Below are 24148 nucleotides of genomic sequence, written 5' to 3'. Positions count from 1 at the left end.
CCTGAGTGCCGTGGTGAGGTGTTTCCAGATACTTACTGCTGAGTTTTGTAATTTCTTTAGATGGTTCAGCATGTATGCCTGGGAGACCTGGGTAAAGGCTGTTGGCATAGTTTATTCCCAGTACTAGGGCGAGGATTTTCACAGACAGCCTAAAGAACACTCCAACTCCCACAAAACATTCAAGGGGTTTTGAGTTCTTTGGTAGGGAGCTAGGGAGGTCTCCCACTCTTTGTATAGATGTTGGGGTTTCCTCTGTAGTCCATGTGTCACCGGCCCTGGGTTAGTATATAGGGACTATAGGGACTATTAACTCCTACTGACTAATCTCTAGATGGCTGTTAATGAAGACCTAAAAGCGAATGCCTATTCGATCTATGCTCCCTCTCAGATTTACTAAGCTAGTTCTATGTGATCAATGTTAATAACTATAGAGATTACAGGGTTGTCCGTCTCGCCTCCTTCCTCTCGCATCCTGATGTTCCTGTCGCTAACTGACTGCTTTTCTCCAACTACTCTCCTCCGTCCAACTCTACCCACTTTTTCTCCTTCCTCTCCCTGCGTCTTTTCTCTCTATCCCATTCGATCTCCTAACTACATAGACCCATCGATGTTATTAATCCCTCTGCCAAGCGACTAACACTCCACGCTACCACTTAATCACAAACCTTTCACTCTAACGCTCACTTTTCACTCTCCACCCTCCCTCTAACTCGCTCATTCGCCTTACATGCACACTTGCCACAACGTACCACATGCTCTAACCAACCAATGCCTCCCTTTTTGTACAGTTTGCCTCCACACTCCATGATCCACCATCCTTCTTGCTGTTGGTTTCTTGATCTGCCACCTCCTCCTCTAAACTCACACGAACAACCTACACCCTTCTGTTTTCTGTTGCCCCTCTTATTCCCCCCGCCTCCTCTTTCTCCTGTTAGGTTACTGGCCCTTGGAATTGTACTTTTCAAATTACAGTTAAAGCCACATCCTCTTTTCCTTACGAGGGGCTGCTATGCTGCAATAATGACACCCTGGGTTGCAAGGTGTCCCAGTTCATGCTAGCGAGCCGGGATGCTGTAACCCCCAAAATAAGTAAAAACCAGTTAGACGAACACTGTCCGTTCGAAGTCCTTAGTGCAATAATAAATAATAATAATTTAGCATTTATATAGCACTATGAACCCTCGGGCATCTGAGCGCTGCTTATTATTGCCCACGGTGTGTGGTGCAATATTTCAGTGTAGCAGCTAGGCCCTGTGTGCTGGTTCTGGGCAGTCGTGCACTGCGTGTCCGGCAGCCGCTGATGTTTTGTTTATTCGTTAACTAGCTCTCTCGCTTTTCTGCTTTCCGGAGCTCAGATGACTGTCAGCAGTTAGTGTGCGAAGCTTGTGGGTTGCAGTCTTGTGACTGGTATCTCCATATTGCTTCCCACCCCAATGTGGTTCTACAAAAGAGAAAACTTGGCCAGCTTTTTTTCTCAAAAGGTATGAAGTGATGCAAGTTGGTACTGTACATATATAAGCAGGCACTTTGGGAGGACAGGCGTTTGGGCCCTCTCGACTGCCACCATTACGCGCGTGTAGGACTGGCTCTGGCTTCCACCCTGGCAGTCCTCCCACCCCAGGCAGAGAGGGATTCCTATTGCCTTGTGATAAGGTCTGATTACTGACCTTGTCACCAAGGTCATCTATTTTAAGCAATGAGGTAGTGCAGCAACAAACATAGGAGTAAATGGTATATTTAGCAGTCTGTGTAGTAGCGCTAAGTATTATTGTGTGTAGCGATCAAAGGTGTAACAGTGAAGGTGAAGTATATGGGATGGGAACGTGTTGCTCTATCTCCAGGTACAAAGATGAAAGCAGTATAGTAAATGCACCAATACATTCTAGGGGTGCTAATACTCCAGTGAAAGTGAATTGGTAAATATAGTGTGAAATGCTGCTTGTAACACTGATCAGTAAAAGGTGTTGCCACGATATTTATAGTCACACATGCAGAATACCAAACAGCAGTTGATCTGAGAGATCCATTGCTAAAGTAGTTGTATATAGTGTACAGCAATCCATATACTAACAATCCAAGAGATGTGTGCAAAGTTCCCTGTCCCGCTCTGGTGTAGTGTGGGGCAAAGTGCATCCCCAAGCTAGAGGATGAGGGGCCTTGAGATGGTTTGTGGTGGATCCCTTGTCACCCACTCTTAGTTCCCAGCTCTAGGCAAGAGAATGTCACTTTGCCAACACACACACTTTATTCCTTCAAGGGAATTGAGGAACGGAGGTCTGGTAGAACTGTCAATCTGCATGCTCTGCTCCCCCTGTGAGAGTGCACGAATCCCCTATAAATATAGAGATATTATATGAAGGACCTGAATTGCGAAGGGTAACTTGTTAGTCATCCCACCATCCATCGCACAAGGCTTGTACTCTCGTATACAATTAAGAAAGATGTGGTGAGGTAGTCTATCTTGGGGCCATGTGCGACAACCTAGAGCGGACTGCCCAAGAGGAGGGTTTAGCCACTCCCGACACTCATCCAATTTGGGAGCCATTTTGAGGGGTTGTGGCTCCACATGCAATGCCTTCACCAGGTACCTGAAGAGACGCAATATAGTTTCCGTACTCCAGACAGAGGCTGGAAGGCTGGGCCAGATGTGGCAAGCAGAAAGGACTCCAAGGAGAGGGATGATCCAATCCAAAGTCAAACAAGAGGACTGTAAGCCATCTCCATGGTTGGAGCCAGGTCTTCAAATCCCTTTATACTTCTTTAGGGAAGTCCTGGCGGCGGGGCAAAAGCCCTTTTTGCAGCTGTGAGGAATCGCAGGATTCAGTAGGGAGATGAGCCTGCTATGCTATACCCTCCCTAGGGGTAGAGGCAAGCAGGACCTCACCAGGGGAGACCACCCCCTCTTAACCCCCCCCCCCCTCCCCCTCCTGGGGACAAGGACTTCAATTCCAGTGAGGAACTCCTTAACCAACATATCACCCATTGCTAATAAAACCTGCAAGAAGAACTTGAACAAGCTGATAATTGGTATTGTCACTCAATCTTTGTGAAAACCTGAAAAGAAATACTTATGTGCTACTGAGACGGAGAAAACCACTGGAGCCGTACAAAGTACAAGTAGAACAAAGAAGGCCTTTGACACTGTGCTAGGGAAGTCTGCAGCATCATACATATGAGGGGACGAGACCTGGGAGAGAGAGAAGCCTAGGAGTTCCAAATCAGCTGTCGGAGCGAAGCTGAAGGAATCTGGGACGCATGGCTTCCGATGTTGGGAGGGACCTGACATGCAAATACTAGCGTGTTGCCTTCCAGGAAACCTGAAGCAAGAGAAGTCAAAGGACTGATACAGTGTCCATGGGGTGACCGAGTGAGAAGTGTTGGCGTGACCGAAACCCGGTGGACTTGAGAGGCCCTAAACAACCCAAGACCACTTATCTGAAGGTACCTCAGAATGTGCTGAATGAAGAAGCGAAGAGCCGAGAAGCCAACCTGACAGTCACTGAAGAGAGCCCTGTCCGGACTGCAGGCACAGTGACTTGTTCCCTGAGACAGAATTCTAATTGGAGCAATCCTATTTGTCAGTCAAGAAAAGGACTGGGCACCAGAGCTGAGAGTCTCAAATTTAACTAAGCATGAAATAACTAATTTGTCCCAAGGAAAAGGGGAAATAAAAACAAATAAGATCACAAGAGTGAAAGCGAGAGAGTGAACCAGCATGTGAAAGACACAGTTGAAAAGAGCCCAATATCTGAGCTATATGACTTGATAAAATTATTTACAAAGAACTACCTACGAATACTTTAGTAAAGTGAACTTGCTGTGCACCCAGCCTACAAGAGGAGGGGTGGTCATTCTCCTGTGCCTTAGTAGTTTTTGTAGTGGTAGGGTCAGATTAGATTAGTTTGGACAGGGGACAGATCTGCAGGGAGTCCAAAAGGAAGAGCACCCTAGTTCGTTTTTGGTAGGTAGGGGAAATCTGTAGATTAGGGAAAGTCACGTTTTTTTGATTTTTTTCTTTTAATTAAGAAAAAATCATAAAATGGAAGACCATAGACTGTGTCCTTCTTCTGACCCGCCACAAAGCTCACAAGTATAATCCGGCAGTTTGGAGTAGGAGCTGGCGACCGGAGACTGGAGACTGGTATTGTTTGGAGGAGAGAGCAAGAGATTGAGCTAGTCTCACACTGTGTGCAATACTTGTACTTGAGAGCTGGAGGTGAGACCCAGCAGATTGAAGACCAATGCGGGGATTAAAATTAAGAATTGATGAACAGGAGCTAAAAGCAGCTCCTCTGTAACCTGAATTAACAAGTAAGCAGGCCTACCACTGGGGAACCAGGAGCAAGTACATAGTGTTTCATAAATGTAACTTACACATAACATGCACACATATCACTTTGTCCATTATCTATGACCCCTTCTGCTTTAAATGTTGTATACATGTGACCTAATGGTTATTTATAAATGTTCCCAAACACACATAGTTAAATCCACATAGGTGTGTGTGTTTGGCATCAGTTGGCATAGGGAGCCAAAAATAGCTCCTGGTAACTGTTGGTGTTAAACTAACCAGGTGTCACGATTCTTGCCCCTAAAGTCCCCAGCCCTCCAAGATGTCAGGCTGGAGCCAGGCCGCGATCACCTACATGGCCCTCAAGGGCCTCTCCATCCCTCCAAAGACCCACTTAGAGTCAGACTCACTCACTCCCATAGGATAACATTGGGGACAAGATGGATGCCCCCACATATTTCGGTTTCCAAAACTGCATGTGCAGTCTAGTCCTTTGGGTGTGGTGCAGCCCAGAGACACCTGGGATACCCAGAGACTATTTAAGCCAAGCCCATGCTGAGAAACCTGCTTTGCGTTTTCTGCACCTGCAGCGTGACACTCGCCGTGTTCGGATCGGTCTCCAGTAGGCCTGCATCTTTCTTCTGCGCTCAGCTCCTGTAAGAACACTGTTGGGAACAGCCTTACCTTGGAGCGCTTCTGCGCATCATTCATAGCTCCTTCTGTTCTGCGGGCATCTTCGGCGGTGTCATTCCCATCCCGCCACGCCGCTTCCTAAGGAAAAGGGAAAAGAACAGAAAAAAGGTATTAGTAAGCATTCAGCAAATCTTCGCTTATTTTTAAAGACTGTACGAGCTTCAAACGCTTACCTGAATCCCAGCCGCTCTGGGGGAACTCTGTCTCTGGAACTTCTCATCCATCTGCAAGAGGGAAAAGACACTCCAGGTTAGCGTGGAAACATCTAGAGGCGCCACATACCGCGCTTACTCACCGCGTTTCTTCTTCATATCCGGCATCCACGCTGAAAACGTTGCAGCACCTAAAAGACACAGAAAAAGAACTCCGTTCAATACAAATACGAAAGGGTCACATCGAGCATCGTGCTCTCACTCACCTTCGGCGCTACTCATCTCAGCAGCACGTCGCCATCCCCGGACGCTGGCCATCATCTAAGGAAGGAAAGGAACAAAGTTAGAGAACTGTTCAAAAGACTCATTATACTTGCCTGTCGGACTCTTGCTAGTGAAGTAACTAGGCAGCAACGAGCCCGCATCAATCAACACGCCCCTGTGCTGAAAGCAGGATGGAGGGCACACTTTCCAAGGAAACAAGGTGAGCTGTGGATCAAAGGGAAGGGTTGGACCCCAGGGAAGAAGGGGTTCAAGCACACAGAAACAATAGGGAGTTAAACTCTACAAATCCTGTGTTTCAGGCCCAGTCTCCAGTTGAGTAGACTCCAGGGAAGGGTTTGGGGTCGGTCAGAGCAGGCTGAGTGACGTCCCCGTGGATACCAGGTGAGCGTTACACCAGGCTCTTCGGCCATAAGTAGGAGCTAAATAGCTCCAAGCTCACCTCACTTTCGAACCCTACAAGGAGTGTGAGAGCTGGAGTAAGAGGCAAGGAGTGGAAGCATGAGGGGCAAAAAAGAGTGACCTTAAAAAAGGAGTTGGTGTGGAAAAGTGAGAGAGATTGTGACGGAATGCCAACAGCGAGGGCGTGAAAGCCCTGTCCTTTTTAAAATGTGTATTAAATGATACAATTATTCGGTTAATTATGTTTCTAATGAGGCCTGCTAAACGGACCCCTTCTCTTTCCTAAAAAGCTTCATGCCAAAAGCATAGTACATAAATGTGCCCTAGCTGTATCCGTCCCCGCACAACTGCAGTGCCTGATTTTCAGTGGCACAGGGCAGGTTCAAAGGTCACATGCATTCCTGAGAGCTGCTGTGACCCAAAGTCACTTCAGCCAGAGGTGGCAATTAACAATTGTTGCCTCATCAGTCTGGTTGCAGGGTAACCTCTAAAAATAAGCCATCCATTGTTCTGTTATGTCATGTCCGAGCTGCTGAACTCCACAGGCCCACAAAGGTGTAATGCTCTCAACTAACTTAATTTCCAGCTGAGTTCGGTACACCCCAGGGGGAATTGGATAAAATACCGGTCCTGGTATCTTCAAAGATGAGAAATAAACATACAATGTAAGTTCACCCTTCATTCTCTCCCTCCAACAGAATGCTGACGGAAGATTTAATTTAAAAAGAAGTTCTTCCTTAGTAAACCTTTTTACCTACAACTAATTTCCTGGTCTTTACTGAATATTCTTAAATGAAACTAAAGGAATAACTACCCAAACTTTTTATTTTCCTATTTATTCAGACTGCATACCCTAAACTAACATCATAGAATTCAGGTTAAGGGTTACTTTGCCATGTGCCTAGACCTTCTCAATAGCCTGCTTATCTAACTCTTACCACCATTAGAAACGTATATAACTTCTTTTGGAGTTAAAAGTTCATGCCCTAGTGTTCTCCAGTTTAAGCATGTACAATTTCTCCAATAGTGTTTACAGTTCATGTATAGTTCACCATTTTAAAACATGTAAGTCTTCTTCAAGATTTTAAAACTGTGTGAAATAGTTTGTCAGGATAAATAAAACCCTGTGTCACTGCGCTCTCCGTACAAAGGTTCGTCTTGTAAGTTCAATCGCTGCACCAAATGCGCGCCTCTCACCTTCTTCTTGAAGAATGCTGGGATCCCTGAACGCCACTGTGTTTTCTCACCTCAAGCTTTGCGCCGCCATGCAGAACCGCTACCCTGTCTCCTCCACTACAATCTCACTGTCTGGACCGCAACGCCGCTTCTGACCTCTTCTGGTCTCTTATCTGACGAGCACTGCCTGAATGAAGTGTAATGAAAGATAGTGTTACTGCGCAGCGTGAAATCGGACCCCTTCAGCACTAAAATAAACACGTGCCCACGGCAATGTCAACCCAGTATTTTCACTTGAACTTCCTAGCTAGACAACTGGTCTGACACGACTTTTTTTTACAAAGAATTCTAAACTGCTAGCTCAAAAGAAACTTTCTTATTTAAACTGCAGAATGAAAAGTAGCTTTTAGATTTTCTTTCTTCTTTTCTCTTTCCTGATGAGGTATGTCGCTTCTCTGGAAACCAAAGGCCTGAAACTCAAGAACTCCTAAAACCTACTCAAATGACAACTCTAATGAAGGGCAGTTTAAAATGTTCTGTTTGCCCTTTGCCCTTCCAACCTCCAATCACAAGTCCTGTCCTTTCCCTCCATCTTGGTTAGGGAACCCATTAGCTCTCTGAATAACACAGGTCAAGGTCCAAACCAACCTCAAAGTCAACTTACAGAAGAATGTATAGACTGTAAAGTGGATGTTACCTTTTGTGTATGTCCTTGAAACCTGACCGTATTGTGACAGATGAGCGCGCACAAATGTTAGTCACAACAATTTGATAACAAACCAGTGTTAACCCTCTGAACCCACGTCAGTGATGCCAAGGCAATGTATATTCATGGCTAGCCTGGCTTTTTTCACTACTGTCCCAGTGAGACATTAGCCAGGATGCTGCCTGTCTTTGATTCCCCGGGAGGAAGGGTAACGCCTTCCCTCTGGCCACATGAGCTCTGAACGGATCTCATCTGAAACAAGCTTCAAAGGAGCACTCCCTTTAATAAAGGCCAGCCTTGCATCATGGCAATGCAATACAGAGGGCCTTTGAAGTCAGCAGGCATTGGAAAAGGGCAGAGTTGGAGCAGTCAGAGAAGGGAAAGGTGAACTTGAAAAGGGGTTCCACAATCTTGCTTTTCTGTTTGGGCTCTTTCCCTTTCCGTCCATTTTCTACAGCCAAGGCCCTCTGGAGATAATATGGCAAAGGTCACTTGTTAAAGCAACAGGAATTGGACCCCTTACTGCAGGCTTGCTTTGGTCCAATCCTCTGTAACAATTTGCTGTTATAAGGAAGGGTTCTCCCACTCTTTCCTTTCAGACTTTCAAGAATAATAAATTCCACCTGAAGGTGAAGTCCATTCCAAAGTCCTTCAACAGTGAGTTGAAGATAGGTGTTCAAGGCAGAGCAGTGCATTGTCCCCGTACCATCCCTTGGAAAAAGTTGGGTGAACTGCTATGAACCAAGGCCTGCAACTATGCCAGCTGTACTGGAACCAGACTCCACTGGATGTGAAAACTCCTGTAGAGGGTAGTCCAACTCCCTGGATTGGAGAGCAGATCAAGAACGGTCTTGCTTTGTCATTGATTGATATATTTGTGTCCTGCTGCTAGCTCTATTCCTGCTATATTTTATACGTTTAGCACTCGATTTTAACGCTTTTGCTTTTAATTACCTTTTAGTCAGTACTCCTATTGCAGCCTAACTTGTGTTCTTCTTGACCTAAAACATTCTGGTTCCCGTACAGCATAGTGCGATTCTAAAACAGAAACCTTTGTGTTTCTGCACGCACTTAGCCACACAAAGACTACATTACCCATAAGTCGTGTAGTCTTTGTGTGCATTTCTTTTGAAACTCGCGTGAACGCGCCAGCGCGAAGGGGGCAAGCCGGTCTGTCCCGGTCTGTTTGGGCCTTGGTGGGCCTGCTACGCTGCTAGTCGTTCATTCACTATGGGGATCTCCGAAGTTCTCACTGCAATATCGGCCGCCAGAAATATTTTCAAGGCCCAGTTGCCAGAATTGCTGAGGAAGCTCTGTTATGTCCTGCTCCCCAAGTTAAACAGATGTCTGATCATAACTCCTCGTATAACGCTACTATTGGTGGTGTTGAGACAAATGTATCCTCGCCTCCTCCTCTATAGGCAGCGAGTGGTTTGGGAGGATCAGGGGGGCTACCGATGGATGCAACTTTAGCCTCTCCCGTTAAGGCTCCCTCTGCTACTCAATTGCCAGAGGTAGGCATCACGATACAAGAGCTTATTAAAGACTGTTACCTCGGTCTCTAAATTAGCTTCTCTGCTTCTAAACACCAGATCTTTGGTCAAACATGCCCATGAGGTATGTGACTATTTAGAACATGATAACATCGATCTTTGCGCACTGACGGAAACCTGGGTTCCAATGCCGCTGGCCCCTCCCTCAACTTGGCTATATCCGAGGGTTATGTTATGCTATGTTATGACAGAACAGACCAGAAGGTAGATGGGGTGGGGTCGCCCTGATTTTTAAAGTGGATTTGAGTATCTGGGAATTGCATTGCCATATTCTGGACGGCATAGAATCCCATCACATTAAAGTGGGCCTTAATGCAGAATCTACTGTGAATCTTTTATTAATATACAGAACTCCCACCTTAACAGAAAATTGTACCCTAGCCCTGTCTATCTGCTAACCACCCTTATGCCAAACTCCTGTTTTATTTTACTAGATTTTAATTATTGGTTGGGTCATGAAGATGCCTTGGTGGCAGAGTTAGAGCAGGTTCTTGCTGACATGGGGTTCAAACAAAAAAAAAATCTGTGTCCTTACCCATCAATTGGGTTACACGTTAGATTGGGTTTCAACAGTTAATGCTACTAGCCAGGACGTCTTGGTCAACTCTTGTCCATTGTCCGATCGTGCCTTTATGCACTGCTCTGTAATGGCTATCTATCCAAAAGAATTGAAGACTAGGAAGACTCGCACCATATTGGCTAGGAATCTGAAATGTCTTACACGTGAAAAAATTGATCCCCTAATGGATCCTGCTATTGTCTTTGTGGACTCTGTGCTAGTGGCTGCTATGTCCAAATCCCTAATAGCTAATCTGAACGCTATCACAAATTCTCTCGCCCCTTTAAAACCTAGAAAAAACATCGAAGGGAAGAAAAGCAAACCCTGGTTTTCATCAGATCTACAAAAATTTAAATCTACTTCCCTTAAGTTTTTTCATTCTTGGAAAGCAAATCCATGTCCTCAATCTCTGGCAGACTATAAAGCAGCCAGTAAACTTTATAAATCTGAGATTGGGGAAGCCAAGAAAAATTTCCACAACTCTAGATTTCAGAACACTAAGTGTGATGTTAGAGGACCATAAGGGTCCATGGTTGCACTATATAAATAAAGTTTAAAAAAAAGTCCTAGAGCCACTTGGTTGGGACTCTGAGCAACCAGAAAGCACAAGAGCAGTTGAAATCTTTTTTGCACAGCTTTGAACTGTGTTTGATGCCTATCGAACTGACACAGGACCTGTGTTACTACTGCCTTTGGCATTTCACAACTTCGAACTGCTCTCCTGCATCTTAAAATCGTCTTGCCACCATTGTACTAGCAGGGTTCATCACTGCCTCAACTTGAACACCGGCTCATTGCTGCAGAAGCCTTTGAATTTCTGCTCATTTGAACATCTCCTCAACCCAACGGGGCCTCTCCTCAACCCGACTTCAACAATAATTCCGACCAGCGGAAGTCATGGTGTTATGCGCCTACTTGACCCAGCAATAACGGTCTGGAACAGACTCAGCCGCTGATCCCAACCTGTTTGACCCTTCAAAACCCATCAAATGAAACTGTATAGAACCCCCGTCCCGACGCTGACATGCTACCTGTATCAACGCGACTCGCTGCATCTCGCACTGGTTCATCCGGAAGGGAAGTGCGGAGAAGCCCAATTCGATGATGTTGAACCACTTAAGGCTAAGAATAAGATACTGTCAAGATGCCCCGTCACCGTGGCCTGCTTTTAGGACTAGAGTCCCTTTTTCAATCCTTTTCTTTAAAGACCTGTCCTTTTGAACAGTGATATTGTTGCAATTGCTTGCCTGATTACTCCATCTCAGGTACCCAGAGTGCTGTTGTCTACCAGTTCTGTGTTCTCTTGGAGGGGTGACTTTTGCTTGTCTTTTCTAGTTGGGTGTTTGCATTGTTATTGGTTAATTAAGTCTATATTTGCATAGCACCTTGATTGCCATTTTTGTTTTGGAGTGGTTTATAGTCATGTCGAAAAAAAAATGTCGACAAACAAAAATGTCGACAAAAAAATGTCAATTAGAACTATCAACACCTCACCCAACACCCCCATGCCACCCCCCACACCCCTCCACCACCCCCTCACCCCTCATACTCAACACATTCTAATTATATATTTATTTATTTTTTCAATAAATAATTAAACAAAGAGTCATTTACTATGGGGGGGGTCCCCCCCAACCCCCCTCACCCAACACCCCCCTGCCACACCCCCACCACCCTCTCACCCCTCATACTCAACACATTCTAATTATATATTTATTTATTCAATAAATAATTAAACAAAAAGAGTATCATTTACTATGGGGGGCGTCCCCCCAACCCCCCCTCACCCAACACCCCCCCACCACCCTCTCACCCCTCATACTCAATACATTCTAATTATATATTTATTTATTCAATAAATAAACAAAAAGAGTATCATTTACTATGGGGGGGTCCCCCAACCCCCCCTCACCCAACACCCCCCTGCAACCCCCCCACCACCCTCTCACCCCTCATTCTCAACACATAGTAATTATATATTTATTTATTCAATAATTAAATAAATAAAGAGTATCATTTACTATGGGGGTACCCCCCTCACCCAACACCCCCTGCCACCCCCCACCACCCTCTCACCCCTCATACTCAACACATTTTATTTATATATATTTATTTATACAATAAATAGAAAATTTCGAAAAAATGTCGACATTGTTTGTCGACATTATTTTTTTCGACATTTATTTTTCGAAATTTTGACTGTCGACATTTTTACTGTCGAAATTATGACTGCCCCTTTTGGAGTCATTGTACTATTGCGGTTTGGGTTGCAACTGTTGTCATTCCACACCCCTACTGAGAGTATAGCCTTCCCTTGGCCCACATTGCTACAAAAGGCAAAGGAGGTTTATGTTGAGCTGTGGTGCGGCCAGTCTAGCCATTGCTTACTGTGGCTCGACATTTATCACTCGTTATCTTTGCTAAAGCAAGCATGATAAGTAGTATTACCTCGCTAGACTGACGTTTTGGTGTAGTGGCCTGTATATGTCTAACTGTAGCATGACCTTTTATTAACTGAGCATTGATGATGAATCAAGGATGAGTGTTCTTATGGGTCTAGACTGGCTTACATTGGAACCAGTTTGGACATGTTTTCTTATTGCTACATGTCACTTTTAATGGCCAAACCAACGAGAGTATATTCTTAGATAGGAGTACTGGCATATATTGGCAAAGCCAGCTTTGTGCTTGTTGCCAGTAATACTATAAAAAAACATCTCCAAGCGAACATGAGTATGTTCTTATATGGGAATACTAGCATATGTTGGTGGAGTCAGCATGGAAATGTATGGGTACAGCCAGCATGGAAATGTTTTTTATACTGGCATATATTGCAGGGACCGGCATGACAAGGCATTGGGAAATGCGCCGGTTTACTTTTGGTGACCTGTGTCTATTGTACTTTTTTTTTCATGATTCACCCTACAAAACAGATGGCAAACTGTCTGGTCTTTTACCCACGTTTTCAGGGTGTGCTGTGTAATGCACCATTTTAACCCGTTATTCAAACATTTAATCAAGGGAGGGGTAAGAAACCCCCAACCTGTTTGTTTGGACTCACTCGCTACGCTTGGTCACAATCGCATACTTGTGACAAATATTTAAACCCTCCTAATAAAACCACTCACCAGCCACTGGTATATTTGGGGACCTGGCCCACCCCCTTCTTTCTCCGCTAGGCGAAACATTTCAGCTTGATTATAACAAATATTTACTTCAACTTGGAGTAGTTCATTCCCCTGCAGTGGCATAATCATCATCATGGACGTCGCACACACATGGTAGGCCGGCCTGGCCCTGGTTGTGTCGTGCCCTGTGCTTTGAGCTTTGGGAGGTGTACAGGCCCAGATGTTGTGCTACGCCCCCACGCCTAGGGACTGAGATCCTAGTGATGGGAGATCTTAACCGAGTTATCTATCCACTCCTCCTGCCAAGCTCCCCTCATCATACACGACTGAGAGGTGCCCTACTTGATAGCCAAGTGCTTTATTCCTTTGCTGCTGGAACCAAACTGGCAATTCCACTGAGAAATAGCCTTGAGGAGCAGATAGTGGGATTCCGGTGGAAAGGCAACAAACTGCAGACCACATCAGAGAAGAATGAATTATGAATTCAGGAAACTAACTGGCGCTCAAACACCAGCGATTGTAGATATATACACTGATATCGGAATATATCACTAACAAATCAGATGGTATAGAGTTCAAAGTTTTTAATTTTCAAGAATGAACAGCCGACACGTGTTTCGACCACCTGGCCATTTTCAAGGCCCACTGATCAGCAAGTAACTCGTATGTCTTGTTGGATTGGTATATTATTGAGAGCCACAAAGGTCTTAGTCGCTGTAAATCAAGGAGTAATGTAGCAAGTCACATGCAAGATTGCCTTCATCTACAGCCTTCAAATAGTGAAGAGACAATAAATAGGGATACAACCCATGCATATTTTGAATGGCAAATTCCCACAAATCGTCACAGAAGAAAGTGGAGGCATCCCTGTGAAACCAGTTAAGGCATTTGTTGTACCACCCAATGAGAATTCTACAACCACCAACACTAAGGGGCAGGCTAACGCACCTGACTTTAGGTTGTTGTAGGTTGACACAGCTGTACAATTAGTTCATGCATCACACTGTTACTAAGAAAGATTTCTACTTTAATAAAGTCACACACATAAAACGATCTGTTATGTCTTTTGGGGTAATACACAGTATTACAAATATACCAGCATAAAAAAAGAATCCCTATACAAGGACTCTTCTGAGTCCAATGTCTATATGTGGACCCTCTACCTGAGGTGAGCACCCAATATAAAATAACATGGGGGAGGGAACCAGGCAACCATTAAATCTAAAAGCAGTTATGTACCCTATGGCCTGCCCAATTAATTAAGTACAGTGTCCTAATGACCAAACCATGCTCAGCAGCTCACATATATGTAGCACCACTGCCTGCTCAATTCAGATCCTGCATTGATGGGACCAGACACTAATGTCTCAGGGCTCATGGCATCACAAACTGGGAGGAAGAACTTTAGAGCTACATAAAAGGTGAGGCACAGTTTAAAACCAGGCCTTCTCACTTGCACTTCCACTCAGTGTTTGAGGTAAAATGTTCCTTCACCCGTTTCTTCATCCGCTTCATGGGCTGATTTCAAATTGTTGTCTACTGCATTCTTTCTGTGGGAACAAACGCCAGTACAAAAGGAAAATCCTTTAATACAATACTTTTTCCTCAAGTGCTTTTGTTTCTGGACAGTATATAGTGTGATCATTCCATCAAAGCGGAAATCAGTCTAATCCTGCATAAAATAACCACCATGTATGGGTGTCCCTGCGCAGGAGTCAAGTGCTAACTTTGATTCTTGTTCGTGGCAGAATAAAGTTTGCCCAGGCTTACAGCTCAGGTAGTCTTGATTCTATTTAAGACAAGGAGGTGAGCATTATGCTTTACTTTCTTTATTGCTGCCAAATAAGCACTTTAAAACATGAACATTTAAGCTGGGCATTTATGGTTTTTACTCTAGCCCTCTGAGGAAAAATCAAATAAAAGTTCAAACCAAAATGTTCCCATGGCACCACAAGCCCCATGATCCTCTGGGCTCTGGTAGTCATGATCTCCTCCTCTCCACCCATCAGGAGCCTGGGTGAGGTATAGAAGCCCTTAGCCCCAGGTCCCTTCCCCTTTCTTTGCCATCATTGTCCTTTGATCCTGAAAGTCAAACTGTGCTCTGCGAACAAATAATCCCCACGATCGGAACTGTCCACTGCTCCTCTGAAGCGTAGTACACTCTGGTCCAACGGGACAACATGCAACCACATGCCTCAACCCTCAATCCTTCAAGCTCTTTCAGGCTGTCTTCTGGTAGGCTCCTGCGAGGAATGGAGAGGAAAACATGAGGGCGGGAATGTGCTAAAGCTTTTACACAGCATACATGTAAAGTCAAGATATTTGCAGTTCTGGGTGGGATATAATGCTCGCCTCATTGACTTTAATAGAATCAAGACTACCTGTGCTGCAAGCCTGGGCAATCTTCAGTCTCTGGCAAGACAGGAGGCCCGCATTATGCTTGTTCAAAGCTTGCTACCACCCTATTCTTTATATCTGATACAGGTGTGAAATACAATGTCTTAAAGGTCTACTCAGAGGAACAATCTGCTGATTTCATTATGTCCTGTAATGAGACACCTGCCGCGAAAGCTCTAGAAGCCATCGCTTCCCTAGCAGAATGTGTTCCAAATAAGGAAAAGTCTATCCCAACCCATTGCATCACTTCTCGCACCCACCTAGCAATTGCTGCTGTTGCTACAGCATGATGGGGCCTTCTGCGCGCTATAAGGAGGTGTTACACCCTGCGGCCTAAGATGGGCTGTCATCCCCTCATAGTCTTTAATGCATTGTGCTACGCATATTTTCTCATTCTCCGTGAAATAAAGATATGAAATTATTCTGGAATTGGTCTTTGGTCTCTTCGATATGCTAAAGGCAACTTCTTCTGGATAAAATATCTTCCTATCTATCTCTAGGGCCTTGACGTCCGACATCCTTCGACATGCTGCTCGGCAATAACGGCATCGCTATCTTTCCTCACAGTTGTGATCGGGAAAGGCTATTGTTTTCTGGCCATTAAGGAAGAGGTGAAAAACATCCCTGGCTTCCCACAATACTATGTATTTAGGTTCTGGCGGTCTCTTCAACTTTATTCCTCTGAGAAGTCTAATGACCGCTGGGTGTTCCCCTGCGGGACCCCCTTCAACCTTGTCATGGCCTACTGACACTGCTGGTCTGTAGACCCCTAGTATTCTGTAGGCACAGCCGTCTTTGAACCTGGCCGCTAGAAAGTTAAGAACATGTACTACAGGGGCTGAAATGGGATCCAAACCATGTTCTGTGCACCATTGGGTCCAACAGTCCCATGCGGCGTCACAGGTCCTCATGGTGGAAGGAGCCCAGGAGTCTCTGATACAGTCTGCAGTGAGTTGCGAAATGCCTGGCAAATACCATCTCTTCCTGAAACCCTGCAGGCGATCCAGTGTTGAGTGCCCGCTTCTATCAACTGGTGAGGCTGGCCGGTTGGCCCAAGAAGAAGGTCCTGCCGATGCTGAACTATCCTCGGAAAATCCAAAGAAAGTTCCATTGCTACTGGAAACCAGGCCTGGGACTTCCAAAATGGTAGTATCATTACGATCTCCACTCCCTGTCTGCGGACTTTCGCCAGTGCTCTCGTGAGCATGATGAACGGCGGGAAGGTGTAATGCACTGCCCCGCCCCACAGTTGCAGAAAGGCATCCGTCCCTGCTGCTCCCGGGTCTATCCTCCAACTGAAGTATTTGTGCGTCTCAGCGTTCAGTCTGGATGCAAATCGATCGGTATCTAGGGGACCCTAAACTTCTTGTAATCATCTGAATATCTGTGGCTGTAGCTTCCAATCGCTGTAGTCTACAAAATACAGTGAGTTCCAGTCTGCTACTCTGTTCTGTGTCCTTGGTAGCTACTGCAATTTGGTGTTGCAGGCAATAGTGCCAGAAATCATTTGCTAGGTCTGCTAGCATCTTGGATTTGGTCCCTCCTAGCTTGGTTATGTAGCGTACGGCTGAGATGTTGTCCATCTTGAGTAAGATGCAACATCTGACTTTCTTTGGTGAAAGCGCGTACTGCAAAAGAACCCGCTAGCAGGTTGACAGTTTATGTGCAACTTCAATTCTTCTCCTGACCATTTCCCTCCTGTCTTTCTGAGGCTTTGCAGCCTGTTCTGCTTGCGCCCGACTCTATCACTTAGTCTGGAACGTCGCTGAAGATCGCTCGCAGGCTTCCATATTCTGCAGCCACCATTGCAGTTCTGTGAGAGCTTCGCTGTCTAAGTTCACTAGTTGATGGTAACCTACACCTCCCTATAGGTGTCTGGTTTTGAGCCTTTGTAACGCCCGATAATGGAGCGGGCTGGGAAATATCACCTGAAAGGAGGCTGCAAACAGTCCTACTATCCTGGTGAGAATCTGAAGCGAAATTATCTTCTTCGCAATAACTACTCTTGAGTTCTTTCTTGATCGCTCTCACTTTGTGCCCCGGGAGCTTGAGAGTCGCTTTTGTGGTGTCTATCGTGAATCCCAAGAACTCTATCCTGCGAACTGGTAGAAGCTGAGACTTGTCTAGGTTAACTAGAAAGCACAGCGAGGATAATAGGGTGAAGACCCACTGTACGTTCTTGCTGAGTTGGTTGCTCCCAACAAAAGAATGTCTAAATGATGATCCGTATCCCTCTCTCTCTCTTATGGCTGCAGCCAGGGGTCTCATCCGCTTGGTAAATGCGCGGATGCTAGGCCGAATGGGAGGCAATTGAAGCGCCATATCTCCCTGTTCCACCACGCTATCTGTATCATGAGGTATGTGTCTTTGAGATCCAACCGTGCCAGCCAATCACCTGTGCATAGGAGATCTCGGAGCAGATGAATGCCTTCCATCTTGAAATGGTTGGTCATGAGCCATTCGTTTAAGCTCTTTAGATTGATGACTGGTCTTCTCTTGTCGTGCACTACGAACATATCGATGAGGAAACTTGCTCCCCCCTGCGTATCGTGCTCTATGGCGTTTTTGTCTACCAGCTTTAGCAGGTTGCTCTGCAACAGCGCTGCTTCCTCTTGTGGCATGTGTATCGGGTGAGGTTCTATCTTCTGTATGGAGTTTCCTACAGACTGATATTGGAGGCCCGCCACTGTTTGGAGCACACATGCATCGTGCAATAACGGTCGCCATTCGCTCAAAAATCGGCGGGTTCTCCCTCCTACTTGCTTGCATGCTGTACTCAACGCCTCTGTCGCTGTGCTGCCAGTAGGCACCTCTACGACCTCTTGGGAATCTTCATCTGGCCGGGTAGAAGGTGTCCTTCTGTCTTCAATCAACTGGTGTCCCTGTGAAGTTGGTCTTCCCTGCCAGATCCATTATTTTCGCCAGTGTCCTGGCTAGGTCGAGGACCTTATATTGACGCCCCTTCCAGGCGTGGTGTACACCTTTCCTGATGTCTCTCGCCGACTTGGTCACAAAGGTGACCATCTTCGGGTCGAGGTCCGGGGTGTCTGCCAACTTGCCTGATAACTCTGGCCTTGGGCATTCTGACCTCATCCGGGAGTGCACCTCTCTGTCTAGAGGTTTTCTAATTTGTTGTGCCATATACAAGGCCACTCTGGGCAATGGCACCCATTCAGACGACTTAGGGTGCCTAATGGCTTCCGGGTCAAACATGTCCCCTGTGTACTCTTCTTCAGGGGCAACGCTCTCCTCGATGGGCTCTTAGTTGGCGCATCCTTCTTCACCTCCTTCATCATCGGGCGAATAGCCCTCATCATAGTCCCCTGGTAGGGGGTTTGTCATGGCGTTCTGCCGTTTCACCTCGGAAGACTATTTTTTTCAATCTGGCGACAGGATCGTCGTCTCCTTGGGGAACCGTGTTTACCCTCTCCACTGTGCTCGGGGGGGGTGGCCGAGGAGGTAGCAGGGGGGGGGTCAAAGAGTCTTTGCTCTTCCGAGCTACTTTACACCACTTCTTCTCATCCCCTTCTTTGGGAGTGTCTAGCTGACGTCCCTTCTCCAGGGCTGTCTGCCTGTCTTTTTCTGGCTGCCAGTTGCTCTCGCTGTTAAGCCATTCATTCCTCAAGCATATCCAGCCTTTGGGTTATGGGTTGTACCCCTTGCGAAACTGCTCGTGTAAGGAATTCTCCCAGCACTTTTTTAAAATTGAGGGATAATTCGGTGTCTTGCTGCATGGGCTCTTCCTCCCACTCCTCCTCACTCCACTCTGTGGTGGTGGATTGAGACCCTCTGGGGCTTTCATAGCGAGCCATTACTCCTAATGTTGGCATAGCCAACTTTCGGGATGTCGGCTGATAATGTGTGAGTTAATGCTCTGTGAACACTCTCTGCCTTGCAAGCTGCTCACTCGATAAATGAGCGTGTATTATGACTATTATTTTTTTCTGAATCCTGCTGGGCCCTTATCTCGAAGCTGCGCGCCATTTCGCTGTGTAGACTAACTGCGTGAGCCTTGGGGGAGTCCCGGGGATGCCGGGAAGCTTAGGAGCTTTCCAATCCCCCAGGTCCTAGAGTTTGCCGGTGCTTGCAATGCAAGTTACTCTGAGGAGCGGGGCCGGGTGCCTGGGGCAAGGTGCTTGGGGCGGGCGTGTTAGCTCCCGGCTCCGGCCCTGACTCCTCACAATCACTTTACAAACTAGAAATAATTTGCTTGCGCACGCGCTCGTCAAGCCCTTTGGGTGAATGCTACCACCAAACGCACGCGTATTAACGGGGCACGAGCTACGCATTTACCATTCTTACACACAGTAAACTTCAATACTTAATTCCTACCAATGGTAAAACATGGTGGTATGCCTTGATATTATTTAACAAAATTAGGACAGAAACTAGTGTTCATTGCGAAAGCATTATGGTATTACAAGGCAAGTAAATTGTTCTGTATATTGTTCTCAGTTACTTGATTCATGATGTGCATTAACTTGCTTGTATAATGTATTCACTGTTGCATGTAAAGCGCCTTGGCTTAAAGCGCTATATAAAATCCAATAAATACAAAGTAATCAGAATTCACTTTGTTCAGGCAGCAAAAAGAAAGAGGATGGGCCCTTGGCCCTTGGGCTAAAGGCTCTTCTACCTCATTCAGGCTCCTGATGGGTGGAGAGTCGGGACTACCATAGCCCAGAGGATCAAGGGGCTCGTGGTGCCTTTGGAAAATTTCTTGAACATTTTGGTTTGAACTTTAAACTTTGATTTTTCCTCAGAGGGCTAGAGTAGAAACCACAAATGCTCAGTTTAAATGTTCATGTTTTAAAGTGCTGATGTGGCAGCAATAAAGAAATTAAAGCATAATGCGAGCCTCCTGTCTTGCCATAGAATGTATATTCTTATAGTGTGGGTGAAAAAAATGAGAAAGTTACACGCTGCTAGCCGGGCATAAGTCATTCGCCCTGTGGAATGAATGCCAGTTCTCCACATGGACACAGCACGCCAATTTTGATCTTGCCTATAGTGAATTATCACTTGCAAACGGCAAGTGACCCTTTTATGGCCTGTACAGAACATTCTTCTGTTTACCCCAATGAAAGTTAGTTCGAAAATTGCTAGCCACTCCCTCGCCTCGTATACTCCAGTTTTGCCAATGGTCCTTTCTTCTGTTTTATTCTGTTGTCTCTATAACTTTGCTGTCCAACATTGCCCCTTCACCCCTCTTGGGCCCTGATCTCCCTCAACTGCAGAGTGGTATGATGATCTCCCTTCACCTTTATGGACCTTGCACTGTCACACAGTTAAAGGTTTTGTTTTAAGTCCTTTTGTAAAAATAAAATCTTTTTACTTGCGCTCCCCCTTTCCCACACTGGTAGAAGCTGTGTACGTGCCATCCTTCTTGGTGCATCAGCACCATCCAACCCATACTTGGAGCTGCAGTCTATATCATTGCTACTCGCTGTCCATCCTGCCCCTGACAATTTTCTAGCCCGACCGCTAGTCATCTTGAAGTCTCATTTAGCCCACAGTTGAAGGTACTTCTCATTGTTACTCCAGAATTCCCTGTATCCTGCAATGAAAAAGACGTGTAACCATTCCTGCCGCCTCCAAAAAGCATATAATAGATGGGAGCTTTCTCCACTCCACCCACTGCCATTAATACCCCACAACCCTCTGTTATTAAACCGGATGTCCAGATAAGCGCAGTAATCGTCCTTTTCAGTTGTTTCCCAGAGGTAGACCTCTTGTTGCACATTCTTTATTGATCGCATGTTTTTTTTTTTCTTCCCATCTGCAGGCGGTGGCCGCAGCAGCCCAGGCTAGCCTGCTCCAGCAGCAGGAAGAGCTGGAGAAGAAAGCAGCTGAGCTGGAGCGGAAGGAGAGGGAGATGCAGAATGTGGATGTTAATGGTGAGTACTAGGCCACTGTACTGACTTTAGGGCACAGCAGGCAATAGCCTGGGTGGGATGTTCCTGTGAGTGAGTGGCTGAAGTGGAATTGCAATAAGGTTAGGAGGTACTGGTGGAAAAAAAAGGGGTAGGGTAGGAACAGGGAGTCACAGTGATTGATTAGCAAGTTTTATCATTGGAGGTAGGCAATCTTGCTTGTTCAGTGGTATGCAAAGGAGGTCCTTCATTTGCATGTTCTCCAAAGATATGTGAGAGCCTGCTCTCTTAACTGGAAAGCCTGTCACATGGAGTGAGCCATTTATGAAGTGCAGTTCCTTTTCAATAGAACAAAGGTTAAAATGCAAGTAAACGGATGATGGTCTTACAATGATCACCTAATTGTGCAAGAAACCCAAAATATGTATGGCTTTCTGTTGCAGTTCTGGTGCACTTGCAACTCCTTAATACACAGACAAGATGACTTACCAGTCAATTGTTGAATTATTGTGGTTTAACTAAATGCTGTTCTAATGACTGTAGGTTGGCAAGAGGATGGCTCTGCTACAATATTGTATGACTGTTTAGTTAATGTGTTTTTCATTTAATGGAGTGATTTAACACAAAAATCTTTCTTAGAGGTAATATAAACTGGTTATGATATGCACCCTGTACATCAACCGACTGTACAAGGCACTTGTAGATTTGGACGCAGACTTTCCCAGGGATGGGAAGAAAGCGTTCCCACTTTTGACATACGCCGATGATACTGTCATTATAGCACGTAAACCGAAAGCTCTCCAAAAACATATTAATGTTTCTGATGCTTGTGTATCTGCTTAGAATCGCATGCTGTGCATATAGTCCGACATCTAGTGGTAATCGCGCAGTATTGCATCTTTTTTTCGAGGATCGAAAGGGGACGTCGATATGGGCGTGCTTGTAACACTATTCCCTAGTGTGACGTGTAGTGTACCCAAAATCCCTGACGCGTCAATGTCCCTCAGATTCTTTTTTTTCCGCCCAGCTATCTGGTCGCCATATGTGGAGCTCGTTGGAGATATATTGCAAAAACGTTTCATTCTTTGTCCCACAGCCGTTGGTCATTTTAGTATTTCGACCTTTTTAATCGACGAATGCTGTGGACTCCTATGCCAGAGACGTCTGAGACTTTCGGCGACTGGTGCTTCGGTCGACGCTGTCGACTGCGTGGACTCAGCCCTCCGGCCTATACAGTAGGGAGCGTGGGACCCCGGGTTTTGTTTCTTTAAGAATGAATTTCCTTTCCCCTCTTTGTCTGGCTGCCACCCTTTACCTTTACTATGGAGAGGAGTTCCCTTTAAGTTCTGTCCGTCCTGTAACAGAAAGTAGCAGTGGACAGAAATTCACCGAAAGGGCAACAACTGTCTGCCTCGTTATCACAAGCGATCCTGCAGGTCCTGGCAACTTTTTCGTCCGAAGACGCTGAAAGATCGGCGGATGAAGCGGTGGGCGACCTAGGCCATGCAGCAGGCCGAAGGTAGACCTCCTTCGCCCCCCCTCTTCCCCCAACTTGTCGGCGCAGGTGCCTCTAGTGACGAGGATTCAAGCCACAGCCATGGCTCCGATGTGGAGGCCATAGACTTACCAGAGAAACCGGTTGGTTGGCAGGTGCCCGTCCCCAGCCCTGCTAGGCAGACTGCCGCTTCTGATATGGGAAAGTTACTTCCTGGCGACCGGGGCACACCGGCACCACAGAAGGATAAACACACAATCCCACATGCTCCCTCGACAGATATGTTGAGGAAGCAATGGACTGCTACAGGCCCGGCGAAAATGTTGGCGACGCCTTCCGGTCCCTTGGATCAGCCCCCTCCCTGTATCCGACGTCTCAACATGCGCCCCGGAATTCAACACATAAGGGTGTCCCTCCCAAAAAACACAAAAGCACTGACGCGCCGACTAAGAGCGCATCCGCCAAAGAGGCTTTGACAGTGCCCAAGACCTCTTCGACGCCTACAGGCGCGTCACAATCTCTTCTGAAACCGCCAGTTACGCAAGAGTCTCGCTACCATCATTTCTGCGACAGAGAAACCTAAAATTCCATCCTGTCGTTGAGTGGAGTATTCAGAAGGGTCTCCGCCCCTCAGCAAGACTTTGTCTGACAAAGCCACTCGCTCTAGGGACCCCTTATCTCCAGGAGAGCCCTTCCCTCCTCCAGACTCCTATGGAACATCTACATGGACAAGAGTAAGGTGTGAGGATTGTATGGACATACTGTCTTAAGTTTATATACTTCTCTGACAAATATTCTAACCCTAAGAGACCTAGGGAGGAGGATGCCTGCCCTAGTTTTCCAAAAGTACAAAAGCTCTCTAGCCAAACTCCCTAAGAAGAGGTTTTTCAATACTCAGAATCTGAAGAGGTCTATGAGGATCCCTTTGAGGAACAGGACAATCCATTTGGGCAGGATTCACCAGACCCATGTCCAGATAGGAGCCAAGAACAACCTGCAGAGGAAACACCTTGGCTTTCACGCACCCCAACACCTGATCCAGATGCCATTTATCTTGATTCCCCCTTCCTCGCCTCTACCGAGACCAGCTTCCCTCATTGACGACCAAATGGCATTTAATGCACTCCTCAAGAGGGCTGCCGAACATTTCCAGATTGCCACCTAGGAGGCCGTACAGGATACTGACTTTTTGGAGGACTTCCTAAAGGAAAACTACCCGCAAGTCGGGCAATCGCCTTACTGAACTCCGTCAAAAAGGGCATTGCGCCTTCTTGACTATCCCCTTCGCTAACAAGGGCCGTCACGCCTAGAGTGGAAAAATTGTTCGCCCCTCACCTTCTGATCCTTTGTACATCAGGGGGCATGCCACTCCAGACTTGTTAGTAGTTACTACTACCAGGAAGAGGGCTGTGGTGCCATTGTCAACGGCTTCGCAAACTGG

The 24148-nt window shown here is 46.2% G+C and overlaps 1 protein-coding gene across 1 annotated transcript in view; it reads left to right on the top strand.

Moving 5' to 3' along the window:
* SCAMP2 (secretory carrier membrane protein 2) overlaps positions 1-24148 on the top strand; it is a 438214-nt gene that overhangs the window by 197710 nt on the left and 216356 nt on the right. The window contains exon 4 of the mRNA XM_069624513.1: positions 21125-21236. Coding sequence (XP_069480614.1) covers positions 21125-21236 — 112 coding nt within the window. The remainder of the gene's footprint in view (positions 1-21124; positions 21237-24148) is intronic.

The sequence above is a fragment of the Ambystoma mexicanum genome, chromosome 11 (genome assembly GCF_040938575.1).
Source record: "Ambystoma mexicanum isolate Mex_15411 chromosome 11, UKY_AmexF1_1, whole genome shotgun sequence".
NCBI classification, from domain to species: domain Eukaryota; kingdom Metazoa; phylum Chordata; class Amphibia; order Caudata; family Ambystomatidae; genus Ambystoma; species Ambystoma mexicanum.
This window is presented reverse-complemented; position numbering and strand designations above follow the sequence as displayed.